This window comes from Heliangelus exortis, chromosome 7, assembly GCF_036169615.1.
Source record: "Heliangelus exortis chromosome 7, bHelExo1.hap1, whole genome shotgun sequence".
NCBI lineage: Eukaryota > Metazoa > Chordata > Aves > Apodiformes > Trochilidae > Heliangelus > Heliangelus exortis.
This window is the reverse complement of record NC_092428.1, coordinates 32,455,108-32,479,649: the sequence shown is the minus strand read 5'-3', so window position 1 is coordinate 32,479,649 and position 24,542 is coordinate 32,455,108. Positions and strand designations below refer to the sequence as shown.

The window sequence follows — 24,542 nt, the reverse complement described above, 5'->3', positions numbered from 1 at the left end:
ATGCAGATAAATCCCTGCCTCCAAGGTGCTGGGATGCAGCAGTGACCAAGCTTGGTATGGACCTGCAAGATCATTGTAGAAAAAAGTAGCAGAGAGCCTGAAGAAATCCTTTTTTTTTGAGGAATTTTGGAGCTTCAGGAAAGAGATGTACCAGCCATTCAGATTATGGAAAAATTCAGTGTCCATGTGAACTGTGTCCTGTAGTAATCTGGTCCTTTCTGCCTCTTCCCAAAGCATGTGCTGTAAAATACTGTATACAAACCTTGCATGGGGAGATGAACCTTTTGAAAGCTTTTTGTAGTCCCTTTTGTTTCTGGATTTTTCTGGATTTTCTGGATGTTTCTGGATTTTCTGGAAAACTTGCAGCAGAGAAATAATCAGGCTTCACCAGAGGCCCTTGGGTGGCTTTCTGGGAGCACAATGCCATAAACAATGTTGGGTGGCAGCAGCAGATTCCTCTCTGTCTCATCTGAGAAGCATCAAAGCTTCAAAAGCTTTTCATTCAGGAAGGGGGAAGGGAGGAGAGGATTCAACAGCAGCACATCATAAATAGAGCAGATCCTGAGAGGAGCATTTTGGCTGTTTACAATAGCACCAAGTAATCCAAAACACATTCTGGGGCTTTGGGGTTGTAAAGTCCTGGTAGATCACAGGGGCTGAACTGCAGAGCTGTCTCAGTTTTAATTAGCAGTGAACAGAGACATTTTTCTGCAGGATCAGCTGAAGGACAACATGTTCAGTCCAGAGATGGTTCTGAGGTTTTTTTTTTTTTTCTCTCAGTATCTTTTCTGCAGTTTTGTGGCAGTAGCTGTGAAGGAAGTAGATGGCATTCAGAGCATGGTGTGTTTGGGGTAGATAATGCTATGGTTGGCTTACTGTTAAAAATTTTCAGGTGTTCAACAGACTTTTTCACTCAGGGCTCCTCAGTAATATATCTCTTTTGTGGTTACCATCTCTTCCCAGTGCTAAGCTGGAAAATGTGATTATTCTGTTTTCATTTTATCTCCCCCCTCCCTTTTTTTTTTTTTTTTTTTTTTTTTTTTTGCTATACAGAAATAGTTGGTTTGTAGCTCTAGGTCTAAAAGGAAGGCTCCTCCATGGCTAAAAGTGAGAATTTTTCCCTCAGAAGACAATAAATCTCCAAAGCTGATGGAAATCCAACAGCACATGGCACACAATTCATCATACCTAAATACTCAGTGTATCGCAGCCCATCCCTGGGGGAACTGCTGAATTTAAATTTCCATTGGGATTTAATTCTGGGGAAAAAAAAAATCTGAAATATATGCCAGAGAATTGGAGGCTATCACCAACATTTAAATCAGAGTGTTGGCAGAGCTTTACTGCGTTTGCTCGGGCAAAACCACAGAAAATAGACTTGTCTCAGACAGTCTTTATTATTCCCTCTCACCTGTGCTAATTCACTGGTTTCTTGGGAAGGCAAAATAGTGCAGGACTCATACAAATAATGGAGTGGCAAGAAGAGGGGGAGATGATGGAAATTCATGCTTGAATGAAATGTTACAAGAAAGGCAACCAAAAGCCAGGCAGCTCCTCAGCCTTTCCCCGGGATGGGATGCTCTGCTCAGCTGGGTGAGGCACAGGGGGATCTTGGGGAGAGCTTCATTTCCACTATGAACAATTAAAATAGAGTTTGCAGCAGAGAACTTGGCTGCCTCCTCACCTTTTAGCTGCACTCTGCTATTTTTCTTCCAGCATTTCCAAGCTGTTTGCCCACAGCCCTGGTGGGGATGTGACCCCAGCATCCTCTGGCTTTGCTGCTGCTGCTTTGCTGCTCTGCTCCAGCAGACCCAGGCTGGAGAATTGAAATGTTTCAGGAGCCTTCAGCTTGAATTGTCATTTCTCCCATTTCAGGAATGGTTTGGTTCCTCCCCACGGTGTGGCAGAGCAGCTGAAGGTGACAGCAGAGTTTTTTTTCTCTACTTTTAGCACATGTTGCAAATGCCTTTGAGATGTTTCTCTCTTTGTTATCTCCAAATACTGAGCTGCATCGATTTTTTGCTTTTCCTCCAAGGGGCTGAAAATTTCAGCACTAACCCTGAAGCCAGCTGAAGTAATTGATTATCTGTTTTTCCCTCCTCTTCAGTTATTTACCTCCTGCCCTTCCATGGAGAAAGGGTGTGCTATTTTCAGACGATTTAGTGGGCAGGCAGTCTTTGCTGAGCTTTAATATCAATTTATAGAGCCTCAATACACGGGTTATTTTTCAGATCCACAAGTTTATCTAGTATGTCATGAGAGAGCTTGTTCTAGAAATACAATTTTATAGCTTATTCTTGCTGAATCTGTGAGTAGTAAGAAATGAAACAGGTTTTTTCTAAGCTCAGTCAGTAATGGAAAATACTTAAGTAAATTCTCCAGGAGGAACAGATGCATGTTGGCCTTATATAATCTGGCTAGATATCTTTTAAATGTGTTTTATAATGAATAGATACATTTTATTTACAGGTTTTTCTGTATATATTAACATTAATGGCATTTTCATCTGGGTTTTGTCTCTGCCTTTGTGGCAAGAAATATGCTGGTCATTAATACTTGAAATCTCTGGGTATCATTCAGAATAAAACATATGGTTTTGTTCTGGGGAGTACTTTTTAAGATAAGTTTTCTGAGCTTTCCACACTACTTTGTGTCATTTATTTTCTGTGAGAATGTACATGTATAGATGGGGTATCTCTAAGTGAAGTCTCTTTCTAATTAAGTAGAAAAATGTGAGATGCTGCCCACAGGTTTGTGGTATCATTTTCTTTACTAGGAAATCTTCAGAGCCTTCTTTCTCATACGGCACATTCCAGGATATAAAAATGATTCATGTGTCTTGGAAGTAGAGCTTTGGAAAGTGTGTCAAGTTATCTTGAGTAGCCCGAGACTGGGGTGAAATCTCCCTTTCCATTAGTTTGAAAAATATTAATATTTTATCTGTCTTCCTCTAACACATTTGTCATCCTCCAAAGGATCATCAGAGACAAATTAGAGTTTGAAAGAGTGGAAATTAGACACCAGCTCCTCACTTCTGGTTTGCATTCCAGGATTTGTGATGCAAAAAAGGGGACTGGAATCCAGAAGCACATCTGTGATTGCAATAACAAATTAGTGAAGAAGATTTAATCTGAGCCACATAATAGGAAAAGATGTTCAGAGGGAACCAAGGCTGAGCTCAGAGCTCTTGGCACAGAGCTGATGCAGTGGAGCAGCCTGGTTGGAGGGGAGCAGGAGGGATCTGCAAGTGAAGAACAGCATGAGAATTATGCCAAATAATTAAGTGATTTAAACATTAATCTAGCCAACCCTCCGAGTTCATTCAGAGAAGCAAAGCATATATCATTTCTTCTCTGGAGATTGTTGCATTGTCAAAGGATTCACTTGAGCCAGGACATTTAGACCAACCCTTTACTTGCATTTTAAAAGTCCTTAAATTTCTCATTGTCTGAAATTGATTGTATCTCTTTGCCTTTCAGTGGGTTTCATTTAGCTGCAATTACTCTGGCTTCAAAATCTGGAAATCAAATGAATTAATGAAAATGGAAAATCAGGACTCTTTCCTAATTAAGAACTGAGCTTTTCAAGGAATATGAAAGGATCTAATTTAGAGAAAGATGTTTGGAGAGCATGAAATGTGGCTTGAAGGAGATACATGTGCATTTAATATAACTTTTACTGAGCCTGGCAGATTTGTATTGACGGGAGACAAAAAGCATCTGAAATCTTCTTTCAATGTTAGAACAATTTATGGGGTTTCCCAAAGCATTCTGATTTGCCTTTCAGTTCAGTGAAATGGGTGGCCATCTCTCTCTGCTGCTGGTGGACACAGTTACTACTGTATTTTTTTATTATTTCTTCCATGTGAGATGACTGAGCCAGGGAAATATTGGGAGGCAAGTGGCTATGGTTGTTGGTTTTGGACTTGTCTGGCTTTGTAACCCTTCTGGATGGACCTGGAGAAACCTCCACCCTGGGGCTGTCACAGTGGCAGGAGGCTCTGAGGATGCAGGTGGCATTGAAGGGGTGTAAAGAGTGAGCAAGTGGCTCAGATAATGTTGGGATGGGCAGAGTTCCCAATGGACTTGGTTTTCTCTTGGCCCTGACTGAGAATTCCCTTCAGAATTTCCTTCAGACTGAGAATTTGCTGCTTCCCCAGCACACCCTGTGCAGTCCCCATATGTCATACATGGAGCTCACCAACTTGTTTAGAAGTTATCATCACCATAATCCCCACCCCCATAATTCTAATATTCTAATATTCTAATATTCTAATATTCTAATATTCTAATATTCCAATATCTAATAATTCTAATATTCCAATGTCTGCTGCAAGAATTGCCCACACAGAAGGAGAGATGTTTCCAAAGAGGATCAAGTTGGCTTTTCAGCTCCTGCTCTGTTCAAACACCGTGGATGTGTGGGTAGTAAAGTGTAGAGCTGTGAGGTGAGAACACTCCCAGAAAATATGGGAGGACAAAGGGACCAAGGAGCATAAAACCCAGTGACAGTGGGGTCGTTCATTGACCTCATCATTGACACAGCCCATGCCTGACCTGGATTTTTTTGAGTATGTTGGAAGAAAAGGCTTTTTTAATCAAGCCTCCAGTAAAGGAGGTCACAGTCCCCAGTGTCCCTGGGAGGAGAAGGAATTTGACTTTTAGTGCCAGTTGCAGTTTTAAACTAAATTAGGATCTACTCAATTTGCACAGTGTAGTCCTCAAAGAGGTTTCTGTCCCTTTGCCATCAGCAAAAATCCACAGCTCTGGGTTCACATGAGACTCACCCATGATGCAAAGAGTGGTCTGCAGGCAGCTCTGCTCAATAACTGGGACTACCCAGAGCCACTGCCATTGCTTCTGAGCTCTTTTAAGGTTTGTTTTGTAACACTTTACTCCAGAGCAGACAGGTTTGCTTTGCACAGCCTTCCACCAAGCATTGTTTAAGCAGCACATCGTGGATTCCAAAAATGAGGGACTTTTCTGCTCCCTTCTGACGAGAGAGCAAAATGAAAAGTTGTGATTCCTACGTGCAGTGTAAACACTGTATAATGACTGTGGGTTTCCTTTGAGCAAATCCCATGTTGTTTCACTCCTGTGCCAGATTTTAGGCTATTTTTGAGTCAGGGAAAAAAAAAAAAAAAATTCTGATATTGGACCTGAGCTTTTCAGGTGTTGAACATCCCTCTAACAGAGTGACCTCTCCAGAGGTGACAGTAAAAAGCTGCCATGAGCAGAGCTGAGAGAGCAGCAGGTACCAGGAGGCTGAGCTCCCATTTTACTTCTCAGACCTCAGACTTCTCAGACCAAGGCTGCATGGTACCTCGTTGTCTTTCCTAAGTATAGAATTTAATTTTTTAACCAGTCTCTTCTTCAAAAGGTCTTTTTTTTTTAACTATTAAAAAGACCTTTAAGTTTGTAGGTCTTTCAAAAAGCTAAAATCTGTGCTGGTGCAATCAGCCTCCTGCCCATCCTCTTTGGCAAGGTCAAAAGGTGTCTGAGGACAGGCAGGGCAGGGTTTTTCCAGCCAGTTTAGAAAGGGGTTGGGATAGCAAAGAACACTCCCTTCCATCAAACTCAGATTTAAAAGCAGCTCTTGACCTGCTTCCAACCTGAGCATCTGCCAATTTCATTTGATGGTCTAGGTGGAAAATCCTGAGCTCCAAAAGTCTCATCAGAACCTGAATTCCAGAATTTGGTGGCCTGGGATAGCTTTGTGGCAATGGTCCTGCAAAGCCATGGCCATAGGGACCTTAAGTGGAGGCCTGTTTGGGATACATCACAACAAACAAGAAATGAGTACGTGGTGGTTTGGTTTAGTTTGTTTTTTTTTTTAGTTTTATTAGTTGTTCTTAACACAAAATTGAGTTCACAGTTTGGTGCAGTCAGTTCCATGCAATCAACCCCTACATCTTGTTTCATTTTTCCTTTCTTCCTTCCTTTTGGGATCCATCCATCAGCCAAACCACCCTCTCCCAGCTGGGGAGCAGACTCCTTGCAGGTCACCAGGCACACAGAAACGTGTCAAAAATACTCACCCAGCCCTGATTTGTGTTGGTTTCCCATCCATCCTGCTCCAAAGATAGAGGAAGGACTTGGATACTTTCTGGCTGGTTGGTGTTAGAGCACCCAGGCTTCTCCCAAAGCCCATCCTGGGAACACAGGGTGGCAGAGCTCATTCCCCTTCTTCCTAACTCACTGCTGGTTCTGCTCTGAGCTGGTTTTTAGGAATCTTGGAAAGATTTTCTGTTTTGTGTTTTCTTTCAATGGTTTGCCCTGCAACAGGAGTATTGATTTGGACCTGATTTTAACCTATATTGCTCAGCAGATAATTGGGGAGCTGCTTTAAAAGCCAAGGCTGCCCTTTTTGCTCTGCTTAGATTTAATTAAAAAGAAAGAAAAACATTTTACTATTTATTTATTTTTTTTTTAGTAAATTTCCATTAATCCCTGCTTAGCTGGCCAAAGGCACATAAATGTGTTTTCAGTGCAACTTCAGTGCCTGATAACTCAAATCTGGTGTAAACCCTGAATTGTGCTTTCATTCCTGACTTTTTGCTGACACCAAATAAATTCAGAGCATTAACAACTCAGCCTCAGAAGATGAAGATTTCTTGAAAGCATCAAACCAGTTATTTTGGATTGGCTCCTGAAAATATTTGGTCCGTGATGTTATGACATTCCGAGCATGTTTTTTAGCTAGGTTATTCTTTAATTTGGAAAAAAAAAAAAAAAAAAAGTCAATCATCAATGGGGAATGCCTTGCAAAAAGGACACAGCTAAATTATAAGCATGGTTTCCCTTTCCCAGAGTAGTCATTGGCTTTGTATTTCTGCAAAAAACCAGGGAACTGTGCACTAGAGCTCTGTAGTTTTATTGATTTTTGGTCTGGCACAATTAACTTCTCAGTTTCCTTTTCCTGGGTTGTTATTTGCTTGAATTTTTAACTCTGGATAGGGATCTTGGGACACCAGCAGTGAGTAAAGAGTAAAATCCCTTCATGGGGATTTTTAGGATCTTCAGCAGATGCTGCAAAATAACCTGATGGCCAGAGGAAGGGGCTGCCAGGGGTACAGGGCCACTGCACCTCAATAATTAATTTTTCCTTTTTAATTAATTTTTTTTTTTTTTTTTTTTTGGCTTATGAAGAGAAGTCTGCTTAATTTGGGTCATTCCCAAGGTTGTCCTGTTTGTTGCTCTGGTTTTATGAGTGTCACCTGAGCTCCATGGCCTGCTTTTCCATCCCTGTAAGGAAGGCAGGGAAGGGGCAGAAGAGGTTGTCCTTGCTGTAGGACCTCCTGTGGGATGGTTTCTGGTGTCTCTGGTGGTGGGCAGCAGTATGGGAAGGAGGAAAAGAAGAGGGTGGAAAAGCCTGACTACCTCCCAGTAGTTGATTTGCTATGGAAGGAGGAAAGGAAAAGGAGAAGGGAAATTCAGATTGGAAATTTTGCTTTCCAGATGGAAGAGCCTTGGATTTGTTGGTACAGTCAGCAAGAAAGAATCTGATGGTTCTGTTTGCAAAAAATCACTTTATATCTTAAAGCTGGGAGCAAACTGCTTTGGGTTCCTACATTATTGGAGTGGCTCAGCCCATTTGTTAAGGGCTTGTGATTCTTTGCTGTGCCATTAAAAAAAAAAACAAAACAAAACACACAACACAACAACTAAACCCCAAGTGCCAACAATTCTGTTCTCTTTGTTGCTGCTCATTATATTCAGGAACAGGGATACATCTTGTCATTTGACAGCAAGGAAAGCCCAGCTGAATCTGATGCCCTCAGGAGCTTGCAAAACATTAGGAATTAAATGTTTTCTCATGTCCCCATGAAATGCCACCTGGTTTTTGGAGGTGTTTGCAAGCAGCACAGCCTCTTGTGCTCACTTCTAAGCTAAAAGAAAAGGAAGAAGCATTTATTGATTTCAAAGTCCTGTGTGCAAATGACAGTCTTTGCTGCCAGCTGTAATTATCTTAAATGTAGATTGCAGACAGCTTGCATTGGCTGGACTGAATTCCAGTTATTTTGGTGAGATCCCCTTGGTGGTTTTATTCCTCAGAGATCTCCCAGCTTCTCCCTCTTTGTATGTTACAGATAATAGAGGATTAATTTCAGCCCAAAAATACAATACCTGTAAACACACCCTTGAGCTTCTGAAGGTACCAACCCAGAACATCAGTGTGTGAGAAATAAGGGGGTGGGGGAAAAGGTATTTTTATACAAATAGCAGAACATGGCATGGAATTGTTCCCATTAGCTCTTCAGCTCCAAGCAAGAGCATCTAGGTTTGTGTGGATGTAACTGCCTGATGTGTCTCAAAAGTCCTTCATTTCCAGAGCTGGGCTTACAAGAGAACATAAACTTATGAACCTCACCTTTTTTTTTTCATGTTGGAACTTCTGTTTTCAGGAGCATAGAGGAGAAAGTAAACAGGAGCTTCTCCTTAGGGTAAATGTTGGTGCATTTTGCAGAGTTTAAAAGACTCTGGATTTTGCTCCACATTGAATATCAGGAGCCTTGTTGCATACAGCTAATTACAATCCATAATTCTCCTTATAATTATAGTTTCTCCTTGCCATCTTGCCAATACTGACCTGTCTCAGACTCTCAGTGTCCTACCACTGACCTGCCATGCAAACTGTGGCCTGGAATGTGGGTGTTGGTCCTTGTCACCTGGGATGCAAAGTTGTCCCTCTTGCAAGGCTGGCTCTAGCAAAGTTATTACTAACCCTGGAGGGACTGGATTAACCAAACCTTCCTATTTCATCCTGCCATGCTAGGGTATAATTTCAGCTTTATGAGCAGAGAAGCAAAGTCATCCCTTTTGGTTCTATTTTCTGTGCTGATCTCTGGTCTCAGATGCTGGATCTGGATATCTAATACAGCTGAAAATGCTTTTCTCTTTCCAAATGAATTTAAGAAGCTTTTTTGAGTTTCTTTACACTCTTCCCATTGTCTGTAGATACTTCCTTTTATTTCTATTATGTAATTGCTTGATTTTTTTTTTTAATTGAAGTTGCACATGCTGGTCTAACTCATGAATCTTAACCCAGTAGAATCCTTTATCTTTGCTAGAGAAGAAATTGCCAAAATGCTTGAGTTAGCACTGACTGTCCATCAGTTTTCTGTCTCCCTGGATATCAGAAGAGACAAATCCAAGCATTCTATCCCAGTCTCCACACTCAGGATCAAGGAAAAAGCTCCCAGCACAGCACCATCACCACAGCTCCTCCAGCACCACAGCCCAAGGGAAGGGATGACCCAAAAACCATTAAGGCTTTTTCCTAGATTACTGTGAAAAAAAAAAAAAAGAATGCTCAGTGACAATTCCAGCAAGGAATTGTTTGCTGTCTTGATTATTCTAAACAGAAAATATAAACTAATGGTTTGGTACTTAGAGTAATTCCTATTTCATCTTGCAGCTCAGTTTTGAAGGTATTGACTGGAAGGGGAGAGTGTTCTGGTTCTTCATGAGATTCAGGATGAGCTTTTAAACTTTTGTAGCAGAACTGTGCAAATAATTGATGGGAGGCTCTGCCACCAGTGCAGTAACAAAGTAAAAAATCTGACTGTTTCAGAGGAGTATAGATGAAAAAAAGGGGCAGAAACTACTGCCAAATCCTAAAACACCCTTTCAGAATGATATTTATTTTTCTTTCTCATTAGAAATGCATCATTTTAAGTGCCTCTTTGTTTCCCATCCTCACACCACCTGAGCAGTGTGTAATTTTTACTGTATTTATGCTTAGAGCTGCCAGTCAGAATAACAAAAAGTTGAGTTTTATTTCTTCCCAGATGGCAAATGAGGAAATGAGCCATTTGTTTAAAGGAAAAAAAAAAAACTTTGGTAAAGCAAGAATCTGAACCTGGGTCTCATGCAAAGCTGTCCAGCACCCCAACTGGGGACATCATTGTGCTTGATGACAAGAAGTTTCAGCTTTAGGAAATCTCTTTGAGATATTTCTGTCTTGTCTCAGCCTGGCTTATTCTGCAGCTGCTTTTTTAACTTTACAACTTACTGACATCAATTGACTGTCAAATCAGCAGTGAACTCATGAATAAACATAGTTAGCATTTACATATTAACAGAGAGGCTTCAGCAGAAAAGAATCCATTTGTGTTACAGCAATATCAATTATTTACTGTGCTGTATTGCAATTAATTGTATTTTACTCTCTCCAAACTCTACACTATGTATATGTTAAGGGGTTTGGAACCAATGCACTGATATTAAAGTGGTAATCAACACTGCTGCTAAATATTCATGCCAATAAATGACTCCCATGTGCTTGCTCAGTGCCAAGGAGAGTCTGAAGAGTTTAGTGGGATTTAGTTCCTTTGAAGTTCACCTAGGTGCAGAATTTCCATATTGTTGCTGGGGTTTGAGGAGAGAGGGAAAACCTGTTTGAATTTTCAGGAGCAGCAGGGCAGGACACTTAGGAGAAAGCAATGGTATCTCAGTCACAATCTGTGTTTAATAAATGTCTGGGAGTGCTGGGGAGTTGTCAGCTATTTTTTTTTTTATTATTATTATAGCAAAATTGCAATAGTGTTTAGTCTCTGACAGCCTCCTCATAATTTCACTTTTTAATAAACATTTTCCAAAGCATCTTAAACTCAGGGCATCTAAGGGGTGGGATGCTCTGAGCCTCACACAGCCCTGGATTCCATCCAGGCATTGCTGTAGCATTGGCAAAACCTGGCACAGTTTTTAAGGAATCAGTTAAACACTGTAACCCTAAAACAGTCCTCCTGTGGGACTGCAATTAGCAGGGAAAAATCATCAGCAAAGCATGGGGAGGGTACCAGGAACCACTGATTGATGGATTGATGGAGCTACTGTTGGAATTTCAAAACAAGGAAATACTGCCTTGCAATGCAAGAAGTTTGTTTAATGAAATGTAAGTTGAGTGTAAACAGTCTTGAAATATATGTGAGTCTCCAGCCTTTGGGATTAAGAGGAACCAGCACAGCATAAACTCATTTGAAGGGCAGTTTCAAGAGCCTGTGCACAGCCCCTATCTGCAAACAAGTGTTGGAGCCTTTTTCCTCTGAGGGCACACGGATCACCAGGCTTTTCTGATGTTCTTTCACAGCTTCAACCCCCCCCCCAAAATTACCTCTGGATGCTTGAGGTGAAAAAAAAAAACCCAACTTGTTTTATAAGCAGGGGACCAGGCAGATGCAGCCTGCATGCAGTCATGATGGTGCTGAAAATGCAATCCAGATGGCCCCATCCCTGCTCCACACTGGAGTGCAACTGGGATTTCCCTGTGCTGATGTCTTGTTTAGAAAATTCTCTCAAAATCCTTGTATAGGATTGTACAGATGTGTAGAATGTATATGTACACTGTACAGATGTATAGAATGTACAGATGCTTTGCCCATCATTCTCACAGAGATATTAAATAATATCATTGACCATATTTCTAATTACTTCAACACCAATTCTTTCTTTTTTTCTTAAGATGGAACTTAATTATTCCCTCTAAAAGTTTAAAATACCTATTAAGACATTTAATCTGTTTATAGGGGAAAAAATAGTTCAGCATGTCTGTACTTAATGTTTAGTTTCCACAGTGGTCTTAGATCCCATGTAAAGTTCTGCATGCAAATATTTAATATCTTCAGCCTGAAGGGAAAAAGCATTTTGTTAGGGCCAGGGTCATGATCCCAGCACTCCAGGTCTGCTCTTATTGCAGGTGATACCAGCTTGGAATATGGATACCTTGAGCAGAAAATGGTCATGCAAAGCCCAAACCCAATTACCTGTGCCTCACTTTGAAAATTAGTAATAATAATATGAGATTCTATTGGTGTTTGATGTAGTTATGCTATTATATGGAGAGGAAGAAGAAAAAATTTAAAGTTGTATCAGATGCCTGATGTGTGTGTGCTGCATCCCAATGCTTCTCCTCCCAGGCAAATTGTGCTCCCACGTGCAAAGTCCCAAGTGCTGCTGTTGCTTTAGGGAACACCACAGTGTCTGGGAGCCCTGGGTGTGAGATCCTGCAGCACTCTGCTGCCTTTCCATGTTTGTTCCCATGGAGCTGAGCACACCAAGCTGTGACCTGCAAATAATTCCCTCTGTAGCTGCTTTCACCTCCTGAGCAGAGCCTGACCCTGCCATGGCAGCTGTGTGCCCAGCTCCTTGGTGGAGTTTGGTGTTGGGTTCTGAGGTTGGACTCAGCCCACTCTGTTTTTCCTTTTTCAGAACCACCCAGCACTGCTGCAGTTTGTGGTAGAAGCTGAAAGGGAACATCTTGTCATCAATCTGGAGAGGAATGAGTAAGTAGCATCATTGCACGTTCCCTTTCTTCTGGGGCTTCTCAGTGGAGGGTTATAATTTTAAAATTGGTGGTTTAAAAGTAACCTGAGGTTTTGTTTGCTGCTGGGCCTTTACAGACCAGGCCCTTAACTAGAGAGTTTTGTTCCAGTTTGGGTTGTGTGTGTTTGCTCAGTGCTTAAGGAGCAAGAATCTCAGTGCTCATCTGCAGTCATGTGGGACTGAAAATGGACATTGGCTTTTCCTGTTGACCATTACTTGCCTTTGATTTGGGTTTGTTCTCCTTTCCTGTGGTAAGCCCTTCTATATGCAGTAATGTGGAAAATCCTACAGTCTTTGGAACATTTATTTTTTTTGAGGCAGCATCCCTCATGATGCTGCCTGTGACCTTGGTTGCTCCCTTGGCATCTGCTCAGGGGACATGAGTCAAACATCTTGGCCTGGTCCTCCTGGACTTTGAATCAGGAGCTCACTGGGTTTGCTGCCAAGGAGCTGGTGGTGTTGGGCACAAGGTTCATGGCAAGAACTGGGCTTGAGCCCTTGTTAGTGGGCTATAGTGGGATGTAGAGACAGTCCCATGGCAGAGTTGTTCACCAGGGGGTACAGAACCACAACAGAAATGCAGTCACTTCTCTGCAAGTCAAGCAGAAATAGTCATTAAAAAGTCTTCACCTGCTCTCTCTCAAGTGTTCTACTGCTTTTCCTCCAAGAGCATCTCGGGAATATATTGTGGGGATCCAGATCTGGATAAGTACATGCTGCTTGTCAAAGCAAAACCAAAGATCACTTTCAGCCTGGGGAGAAACTTTTTGTCAAAGCTCTCAAAGATTTCTCTGTCCTGTTGGTTGCCCTGCTGTGAATTGAAAGCAGCAGAGCTATTTTTTACTGTAGGGAGGCCAGAGACATAAGCAGTGCAGCTTTATGTGTTAAGAGGAAGGAATGTGTGAGTGAAAGCAAATGTCCAAGGGAGTCTGGGTACGTGCTGGTGATGGACAACTTCAATGGAACAGGATGGGGCACCTCTTGAGTCCTCTGTTGTAAAACAATGCAGAATGTTCTTTATTTCCAGGCGTTTGGATGAACCCTAGCCTTACCCAGCTGGGATAAAATCCAGTTCTCTTTTATTATTCAGCATCAGGCCCAAATTTTGTGCTTTCTTGACATGATTTTTAATGCTCAGTGGTTATTCATTTCCTGTCCTTGAAGGGCGTGTAGGTCCCCCATGCAAAAGTTGCTCTGCTCCAGTAACTAGAGGAGGATTTAATTCCTTTAGTAAACAGAGATTTCACTTTATATTCTCTTAATCTTTGGCAAGGGGTGTGCCTTCCTCCAGGAATGGGAAGTATGCAGCAATTGAGGAAACTCTTTACATTCCATGTCAGCCATTAAAAGAACATGGAGGCCTTGCTGAACATCCCAAAGTGTCTTGTACCTGTAATAAAGGCAGAGTTGGAGAGCTCTGAGTTGAAATCTCCACCTCTTTTAGAAGCAGGATGTGAAAGTGCAGTAAATTGACTCTCTGAGCATCTGTCTGATTAAACAAATGTCAAGATAAGAAACACAGCATTTATCAGTGACTGGTTTTGCCTTTACCTGTCTCTGTGTTGGGGTGTCCACCAGCAGATTTGGGTTCTGGAGGAGCTGTGTATGGTGTTAACAGCTTGAGGTTCCTCCTCTTAGCAGGAGTTGGAGGTGTTATTGTAAAATTCTACTATTGCCCCTGTTTGGAATTTGTAGCATATGAAGCAGCTCATAGATCTCAAACCTAAACCAGAAGAAGTTGGCCATGGGTTTGCAAAATAATTTCTCCCTTTTCTCCAGTATTAGTGACTTTGCTTTGTAGAAGAAATAATGCTCTGAGTGGTGCAGGGCCTTCCAGAAGCTGCTTTGGTGCAGGTTCATGGAATGAAACATAGTGTTTAGGAGAGAAACAAGGGGATGAGTTCCTGCAGAGCAGAGGATGGGGAATATTGTCTGGTGGCAGTGAGCCAGGTGGGACCTAAGGCAGATCATGGGCTCCAGAGCTGTGAGAGAGAAGGTCCTCATTTACCTGGAGGTGGAAGCAAAGTTTCCATGCTGCTGCTCCTGCCTCTGGGTCCCCAAGGCTGCAGAGAGGAGCAGCAGATGGGCACACAGACCCTGTCTCCTCCAGCCTGCTCCAGCCTTCTGATGCTGGCATGGAATGTGCAGCCCAAATATTCTGCAAACATTGATGCTGAGTGTTGGAGCAGCCATTGAATCACTAAACACAAACACCTTTTTCCTTGGCTCCTAAGTGACAACACATTTGAAGCTCTGATATCTGGGCTGTTATTTTCCTGTAGTTTCACGTAAAGCTTGTTATTGCTTGGAGGATGGGGAGGGGGGTGGGTGGGTGGATGGGACCCCTACATTATGTAATTTCTGCATTGGGTCATGTAAAAAAAATTTCTAAAAACTGGATGTGATTTTCCCTGGTTAGTAGAAACAGCTGCTTTGAGTAGTTTTGACATGAAAATCCATTTCTTGAAAACCTTAGAGATTTTCCCAACCTTGAGTTATATTTCCAAACATGATTCAGATGCATTAGGCAACCCCAAGTGGGGGCTGATGTGTTAAACCATCTGTTATCTATGGAAATATTTAATGTCAGTTTGGTGTTTTCTGATAGTTAGACTCAGCAAGATGTGTTCAGATGTATGGGGCAAGATGTTCTAAGTTAGTTCTGGAAGAATTACCAGCACCTAACTACACAGTTTAGGGTTTGAAATCTTCTCTATGGTTTCCAGCTGTTTAGTTTACTTTGGTACATGTTCATTAAATACTTTAGTGATTAATTTCCAGGCCTTGCATGTTTGTTCTTGCAAAAACAAAATTATTTGCTGTGAATTCAACTTGTCAGTCGTGGACAACCTGCTTGTGTTGGGAATACATTTCTTACTGTGATTTAGTTGCAAAATATGATTGCACTCTGGAGAAGCTTAAGCTCTGTAGTACCTTAAATGTTGTAGAAACACTTGTCAGATGGAGAGATTTCCAGAATCAGCAAATCATTGATCAGCTGCAAAATAAACCCCCCCTTCAGAGCAGCTGCCTGTGCCTTGCATCAATAAAACTGATGCTCTGCTCTTCTGCAAGGGGCACAAATGTATGCACAGAGAAAATTCCTTTCAAGCTGATGATGTGGGTCTTAGAGGAAAGCAGGCTTAGTATTGTGTAAAGGAAACAAAACCCCTGTAAGATTAAATCTGGAGCTGGGGAGTGGAACAGTCTGTGACTACTGGCAGCTTTTCTGCAACTGGAAGCATTTTATACTCCTGTCAGAGCAGGGTCTGTATGCAGCAAGGTATTTAAGTGCTGGTTTAACTTTAAACATCTGAGTAATCCAGGTAAAGTCAGCAGAGTTACGTCTTACTCAAAATTAATTTCATGCTTAACTGATTTGCTGACAAAGGTCATAATTATAAATGTCAAAGGAATCTAACTCTGAGCAGATGTCCCAGAGCTTTCTCAGTCCTGACTCCTCTGTATACCTGAGCTGATGGCAGATAGAGATAAAACCCTAAGATAGAGATTAAAAAAAAGCCCTATGTGGGGGCAAGTGTGGAGGAAGGATGGCTTTGCCCTGGGGACATCAGCACCTGCAGCATCTCCTGTGTGTCTGGGACAGTTTTGCTTCTGGGAGCACTTTGCTGAGCAGCTCTGCAGTCAAAGGGGCCATTGGCAGTGTCCAGGGCAACATGAGAATGGAAAGAAAAAAGTCAAGGATTTTAAAGAACTGGGTTTCATTATTCATTTCCTCCTCATTTTAGGCTCTTTTTCATCAGGTTTATAACAGCGCCTGTAACAAAGCAATAAATAAATAAAAAAAAAAAAAAAAAAGGAGGTTAGATTGCTGCCTTTTATTCTTCCAATAAAAATTCTTCTGTGTTATCAAGAGGCAAAATCCACCACAGGCCTTGGTGTAAGTCTCTATCATATCCTTTACATCCCCTGGGATCCCAGAGATGTCTGGAAGTTTAGAGCACCTCTGCCTGTCTGCCTTGCACATTTACCACTTCCCCATGGAGACACAGTACTGGGATGTACTGGGATGTAATGGTCCTGTATGGGAGCTCACTGGGTAAGCTCCAGGACAGAGGAAGGTCCAGCAATATCCCCTTGTCAGGAAAGCAGGCACTAATTCTCTCTGACATGTCTGAATAGTGCTGCTGATTGGTGTGCAAGCAACATTTTAGCTGGATTAATTTCACAGGGAAACCACCCATTGCCAGTGCCAAAGAAAAGAGCTGACAAAATCTGTTAATGAATTGATGTGCTTGTATACAACCAATGGCTCAAAATACAGATCAAGGAAAGAAATCTAAACAAACTAACACCAAACAGAGAAATGAGACCCCTCAGAATATATTTGTTTTAATTCTGTGCTGTAACTCAGCCAAAAGAAACTGTGACCCTGAACTGTTTTATCTGCAAAAGCTGGAGCTGGCAGCTGTACTGCAGCCTTTCAGTGTGAGCTGGCAATTAGGGTATTGCTTTAATGCAAGTAAAAGTTTGACTTAAACAGAAGTAACAATTTTTCCCCCTCTGGAATGGTTTACACCAGGCTGAAATGTGGGAATTCAGCGACTGCAGCTGCAGATTGATGGGATGAGTCCATGGGCCTGAGGGTACAGGTGTGTGCTGTAACCTTTGGAGTAAGGTTGGTGTGGTTGGTGTGGGTGTTGAGATGCCAGGATTTGTTCTGTAACTGAGTATTAGCAGAGGTTGGGACCAGCTACGGTTGTGAGGTTGTGTGTTGGGCTGCCTTGAGTTGGATATTTTGGAGCTTTGTGTTGGACTGGAAGGTTTCAGCTCCAGCAGGAGAGGAACTGCCCCTTTCTTGATGGGTTTTCCCTCCCCTTAGATAAAAAAAAAAAAAAATCAGAGAGGGTATTTATGGGCTGATACAAGGGGCTCCTGGAAGTGGAGAGGCTAAAAAGACTGGAATTTGTATTCTTGTGGCCAAATGCCACATTCCCCAACACCATCAACCTTCTTCTCTTCCCAGGCCCCATAAAACAGGGGGATAGTGAGGCTGTGCCAGGTGTCCTGGAAGAAGGAAAAACTGTCCTGTCCACAGCCCAAACCCCAGCTCTGGGGCAGGATGTGGGAAGGGGAGGTGATCCCCTTACTCAGGTGGGAAAGCTGGGGAATATTCAATATCCAATATTCAATGGAAGTTCAATATTATGTGTGTAGTGCAGAACTACAACATGCAAAGAAAAAAAAAAAATAATCAAGAGTTTGATGAGCAGGGCAGGTAGTGTGCTCTCTGTGCCAGTGTTTTCCTGAGAGTGGCTTCCAGGAATAGATATTGTAGATAATAGATAGATAATAGATGTAGATAATAGATTGTAGATATTGTAGATAATAGATATTGTTTATCTAACAATAACAGAGAGGGAAACATCCTTCCTGGTGCAATAAATACAATTAAAAAGTGCCTGGTCTAGATTTTTCTCCCTAGAGGTGTTGCAGCAGGAGAACATCTTATTTGCAGAGCTGGGGTTTTATCTCTCCCTTTGTACTGTGGGGCAGGGGGGTTCCAGGGTTTCCTTTTGACACCCCCAGACATGAGGCTGGGGGCAGAGCTGGCTGGGGAGGGCAAGAGGAATGTGTGCAGGTGAAATGTTGTCATCTGGGGCTGTAAAATGGGTAATTAGGGGAGAGAGAGAGGCATGGGGCAATAGGATGAGATGGAATGGCTTTAAGCTGAAAGAGGGGAGATAGAAATGGGATAATAGGAAGAAATTCTTTGCTGTGAGGGTGCTGAGCCCCTGTGCCAGGTTTCCCAGAGAAGCTGTGGCTGCCCCATCCCTGGCAGTGTCTCAGCCCAGGTTGGATGGGGCTTGGAGCAACCTGGGCTGGGGGAGGTGTCCCTGACCATGGGGTTGGGATTAGATGAGCTTTAAGGTCCCTTCCAACCCAAACCAGGCTGTGGGTCTGAGTTTCTGGGAAACTTTCCATCTCCCAGCAGTGGGCAGATGGCAGCACACGTGGCAGAGAAGTTTTGTGCCCTGAAGGAGTGAGGGCCCTGCAGCCAACACTGAGCTGGGTTGTGGGCTGGCAGGAGGAGCACAGGAGCATCCAGCTGGACCTGGGTTGTGCTCACAAAACTCCTGGGTGTTCCTCATGTTTCTGCTATCTGGGAAGGTTTCAGATTGTTTTTTGTTTGTTTTAAAGTTTGTTTCTAAGAAGAGTGAGCAGAGTTTCAATAAGCAGTGAAGGAGAAGCACTGGATTCTGCTTTGCATCCCTGTGTGCCTCAGCATCACCCGGGGGGTTTGGTCTCCTTGTCACAACACAAGATACCAGGCTAAAACTGAGAGGATTCTCCTCCTTTTCAGAAACACTTGTGGATGTTTTCTGGCTTCAAAAATACTAGGAGGATTGTGAATGAGGTTTCAAGTTAAAATTGAGGCTGAACCTGCTTTTAATGAATTTTGCATTAGATATTTTCACTTTCATGCTCAGCCTGGGAGCCCAGTGTCTTTGAATAAGGGCAGGTATGTGCCAGTGTGTCCAGTTTCTCTCTTTTTGCATCTAGGGGCATTTTGCTGGCACACACTTGGTTTCCTAGGAACTCAACTTCTCCTGGAGGCTTTGCAGAGAGAACAGAGTTGCCTTCATAAAATTCTATAGGGAAAGATGCCAGCTATTTAATTTGCTTATACTGTTCACCGTTTCACGTGTTTATTTTTAGGGGTTTAGTAAATAGAGAGTACACTGAAGTACAGTTCCTCAGACAAATTCTCTGTTATTTTATGTGGAAATGGTGTATTGAAAAGGAACAATTCAGTTCTGCTCATAATCCCTGTCTGGGATCCAGCTCTACATCCCTGCTGGGCACAGCGTGCGCCTCCCAAAATGGGCACTGGCTTCCCATTTTTTTGACTCATCTTCACCAAAAGTAGTCCTCTCCCTGCTGCAGACCTTTCTGGTAGCTTGTAGGGAATCATCCCTAGAAGCAATGTTGATCACCTTGTCCATGTGTGGTTGCAGGGATCCCTGCACTTGTCCTCCCAAGTCACAGCATCCCCGACTGGGTTGGGCTGGAAGGGACCTTAAAGCTCACCCAGTCCCCACCTCTGCATGGACAGGGACACCTCCCACAGCCCATGGTGCTCCCAGCCTGGCTCCAGAGCTGCTCCATCCCCTCTGATCAAATCCCTGGCCTCTGGACTTGCTCCAACAAGTGTTGGGGACCCCAGAACTGGACCCAGCACTGCAGGGGAAACCCCCCCACTCTACACCCCCGTGACTGATTCCTTCCCCTGCATCTTGAGTCCCATTTCTGCAATGCAGGTTTGTGTCTGTAGATGTCCAAAAGTCATGTAAAACAAATTAATCTCCAGTAAAAAGTCATGTAAAACAAATTATCTCCTTGAACATCTGCTCAGTCCTTCCACACTGAGATGAGCACAAACTGTACATCTGTGAGAAAGAGCTGCACCTGATAATTTCTTTCCCTAAAGCACTTATATTTGCAAGTGACAGAGGGTTTCTGTCTCAGGTTGCTGCTGCTTTGTCACCTGTTTGTGTTGTTGTCCATCCTGGTAATTGTCCCCTCCCTGAGTTTGCATTCCTAGGGTTTTAGCTGAGTGATGGATTTATCAGAAAGGAGAGAACTGCAGGAGGGAGATGTCCCATGTCCTGGCAATACATGGCTGGGTTGGTATAAACTGCCAATAATTGCAAAATGTCAGGGTCTGATTAACCTTCTCTTTTGCTGTGGTGTTTAGGAGTCAAGATTTTCTACTCCATCATAATGTAACAAAAAAACAAAGCACCAAAAGAAAACCCTAATAATATTGCCACAGTCATGGCAATGCCTCAGGTTTGGTAGTTTTGCTATGATGTGGGCATGGAGTTCTGGTACAGAAGGTCCAAGAAGACTTCTTTTTCTAGCACACACTGCACACCAAGCAATTTGTATTTTGAGGTCCTGGAATGTTGTTTTCCATCCCTGTAGCCTTAAAGCAATAAACTTTTATGAAGAACTGAATGTAGGAATATTTTTAAGGGGCTAAAGAGAAATTAGTAGTGTTTTTGGTGGAGAGTTCACACCTTAGTTTCCTTTTAAAGCCAAAAAAGAAAAGAAAAGAAAAAGAAATTGAGAACGGGAGCATGCACAAAAGTTGTGATCTAGTCTGGTTCTCTTTGTTCATATATTTTTTTCAATTTTTCATTCTCTTCTCTTCTCTTCTCTTCTCTTCTCTTCTCTTCTCTTATCTTATCTTATCTTATCTTCTCTTATCTTCTTTTTTTCTTTTCTGCCCTGCCCTGCCAAGCCCTTCTCATCTCTGCTCTTCTCTTTTCTTTCTTTTCTTCTCTTCTCTTTTCTTCTCTTTTCTTTTTTCTTTTATTTTCTCTTTTCTTTTCTTTTTCCTTTTTCCTTTTTCCTTTTTTCCTTTTTTCCTTTTTTCCTTTTTTCCTTTTTTCCTTTTTCCTCTTTCCTCTTTCCTCTTTCCTCTTTCCTCTTTCCTCTTTCCTTTCCTTTCCTTTCCTTTCCTTTCCTTTCCTTTCCTTTCCTTTCCTTTCCTTTCCTTTCCTTTCCTTTCCTTTCCTTTCCTTTCCTTTCCTTTCCTTTCCTTTCCTTTCCTTTCCTTTCCTTTCCTTTCCTTTCCTTTCCTTTCCTTTCCTTTCCTTTTCCCTTTTCCCTTTTCCCTTTTCCCTTTTCCCTTTTCCCTTTTCCCTTTTCCCTCTTCCCTCTTCCCTCTTCCCTCTTCCCTCTTCCCTCTTCCCTCTTCCCTTTTCCCTTTTCCCTTTTCCCTTTTCCCTTTTCCCTCTTCCCTCTTCCCTCTTCCCTCTTCCCTCTTCCCTCTTCCCTCTTCCCTCTTCCCTCTTCCCTTTTCCCTTTTCCCTTTTCCCTTTTCCCTTTTCCTTCTTTTTTCTGCCCTGCCCTTCTCATCTCTACTTTACAGACACCAGTGAGCACAGACCTCTTCCAAAAAATATTTGGGTCCTCGTGTCTCACAAAATCAAGGGAAAGAGGAGGGCCAAATGGAGGGAAAAATTAATGCCCCACGTCAACAGGAGAAGAGGATGATCCCTGGATGTTTCTTTGGGTAGGATCTGGTTGAACATCCCTGATGTAAGGGTTTCTTTTACAGTTTTTGAAAGAGGCTTGTGTGAGTCAGGCAGCAGGCATGTCTGCAGGGCTCCTGGCTGCAACAGCTGGTTCTCTGCATCCACTTATGGAAGGTTTTCCTCTTTTAAAAGAGAAGAAAAAAAAAAAAAAAAAAAAAAAAAAAAGGAAAAGAAAATATAGACAAAGAAAAAGGCAAGAAAAAAATTAAGAAAGAAAGAGAGACAAAGCCAGACACAAGGTACTTAAGGACAAGAGTCTCTGTATGGGGCTGGATTCAGAGGAGAAGCAGATATTTTCCTGGATGTTCAAATTGAGACTCTTTCCAGAAAATGTCAGTTCCCATCCAAGTGACAGAGCAGTTTCTCAGGGCTGCAGAGGATGGCAGAAAATGCTGCTGAAGAAATACCAACCCACTTGCAAAGTGAAGTGGGATGGGAGGTGCTGGGGCTGCATCCAGCTCTGCCAGCCCCAGAGCAGGGCAGGTCCCCTCCCCAGAGAGGGAGATATCATACAGGTCTATTATTTCTTTCATTTCTTTCAAGCAGAGCCTTGAAGATTAATTTGTTCACATTTTAAGATGAAAAGTTGCATATGAGCCCTAAGGTTTGTAGTATCAGCCAAGAGGGATGATTCAAAAAGCAGAGTCTGTGTGAAGAGGCTGAGTGTGGAGGAAATACATATATGGAAACATAAGCTTGGCAATAAGACCCTTTTTCTTTTTTTTTCTCCCCCTCTTTGATGTCTGGCCTCAGTAATCCAGACAGATTCCTTCAAGAAATTTGTCCAATTTATGCCTGTGCTTTTATCTTACTACCTGCTACTTGTTCATTTGAAGTAGTTGTGGAAAAAAAAAAAAAACCCAGCACCTGGCTGTGTGCAGAAGTGTGGTTTTTGGATGAATAAGGTAATTGGAGTACAGGGTAACACTGGCCCTAAATGGGACTGGTTCTGGCAATTTATGTTTCCCAGGTCCTCTGGGGATGAGAGCAGAGCTTGCCTGCTCCTCCATCTGACCCACAGATTTGCACTTTTTCAGTGTTCCTTAGTCCAGGAAAAGCACACTGTCCTCTTCCTAGCTGATGCTCTTTTTTCCCCCTCAGGATAAAAAAGGTTTATGTTCAGTTACAGCTCTGGTTCTGCTTCAGTTTCACTGCAGTTTCTGTCATGTTCTGTATTTTTTCTGTCTTGCATTCTGGTATCTGTCTTTTGCTAGTGCTTACGTGTAAAAATCTCTTATTAAAGTTTTTCTGTAAAAAGAAAGACTCATCAGAATAAGTTCTGGCTCCAGAAAAGTTGCATATGACATTTAGAAATAAAGCAAAGCAAGCCTCCTAGTCAAATTTAATCAGAAATACACATATGCAGCCCACTCTGACTTGAGTGGAATGGTTCCTGATTTACATGAGGAAAGAAGTTGATAGATATGGATGTTATTTTTATTCTGGATATTAGAAAAAGACTAAAAAAAACCCCAGAATACTGAATGGGAATTAGGAAATAGAACTAGAGATATTTTTAACACTTATCCTTCACTGCATCTCTGAAAAACAGGGAAGCAGTTTTATTACATGGAAAACATGTCTTAAACATGTTTTAAAACATGGAAATAGTTTGATTTACAACATGTACAGCCCCTCAAGTAGAGCCTAAAATTTTTTTGTCTGCCACCCTCTGTGACTTGTATCCATGCTATTTAGAGACAAGTTCTGCCTTGTCTTCTCCACCCAGGTCCTTACTTGCCCTTCCCACTCTTCATCTCTTCCCCTTCCAAGTGAAAGGAAACTCCCCATTCTCCCTGCTGCTCCCCCAAATCCTTGATCCCTGTTGTAACAGTGAGGCAGTAAATGGCCTCTTATCAGTTTTGAAACAGCAGTTTGGATAATTCCAAGCAGATGTCTCTCTCTCTTTCTCTCTCTCTTTTTCTCTCTCTTTAATCACACCACCAGTTATTTCTTGGTCAGTCGTGATTAGCTGATTCTTATATAATGAGAGAGTGTGGTTAATGGCCACTTAGCTGGGGGTTGAACATGCTGAAAAGAACAGCTTAGCCCCTGGAGAACAAGAGCCTGATGAGCCAGTAAAATCAAGCAAAAAATGGAATGAGTCTTCATTATGAGTCATTAGAAAAGATGACGCTTTGGCGAGGGGATGAAATATCTTTGATGAAGACCAGTTGTAAAAGCACAGCTTAATGCTTCATGAATGTCTTGGGGTGACTCAGAAATTCAATGTACACATTTGTTCCCTTGTGGTGCACACTGAGCCCCGTGCAGCACCGTTTCCTGTCTCAGCTCTGTTCCCTGGATCTGGGCCTTAATAAAAAAAAAAAAAAAAAATTAAAAAAAAATTACATTCTTCCAATCAAGGGCTGAAAGATGAGTGCAGGATAACTCAGCAGAGGATTCCAGATGAAAAAGGAGAGTGTTCAGACCCACTGGACTGGCTGGTGCCTCTTGGGAGGGTCAGAATTGGATGAGGTTTGAAGCTGAGCTGGTTGGAGGTTGGATTGGACTGGTGGAGGCTCCAATGGTTTGACTTGTTCCACAGACCCATCAGACCACTTAGGCAGTTTCAGTTGGACAAATAAAAATCTGATTTATGAAAGAGCAGGGATTCTGAATGCTACACAAGCAGTGAAAAATAGATCTCTTCTCCCTACCTAAACAACAAAAGCCCCACTAATGCAAAGGAGATAATGTCATGTTATTAGATGGGCCATAGCACTGAGGCAGCATGAAAAACAGCAATGATTTTAACATAAATGCTTCTGAAAGAAATATATCAGGGGAGGAGAGGAAGAAATGTGATAAGAAGGGATTTTTTGGTTTTGTTAAAGATGTGGGTAGCTGTTCATGGCTTCTGAAAATAAAGCAATCAAAAGCAAGCAGCTACTGCTTTCACTGTTCCTTGTATTTGGGTTGAAGAGGAGTAGAACAATCTTGGTCCTTAAAAGAAGTTGCATCATCTTTAACAATCTTCACTGCTTTATTTTGTGGATGTAATTTGTGGAAAATGAATGTATTTCTAAACTCTTGTAGGGATAATGCTCAAGCGAGGCAGGCACTTGACTTTCTTTGAGCTCAGAGGTAGAGTGATTTGGCATGATGATTTTTTTAAAAAAACTCAACAGTTTTTGTTTAGTAGTGCCTG

The 24,542-nt window shown here is 42.2% G+C and overlaps 1 protein-coding gene across 1 annotated transcript in view; it reads left to right on the top strand.

The window, feature by feature from the left end:
* Positions 1-24,542, top strand: part of ADAM12 (ADAM metallopeptidase domain 12) — a 170,460-nt gene that overhangs the window by 31,623 nt on the left and 114,295 nt on the right. Inside the window, exon 3 of the mRNA XM_071749670.1 lies at positions 12,210-12,283. Coding sequence (XP_071605771.1) covers positions 12,210-12,283 — 74 coding nt within the window. The remainder of the gene's footprint in view (positions 1-12,209; positions 12,284-24,542) is intronic.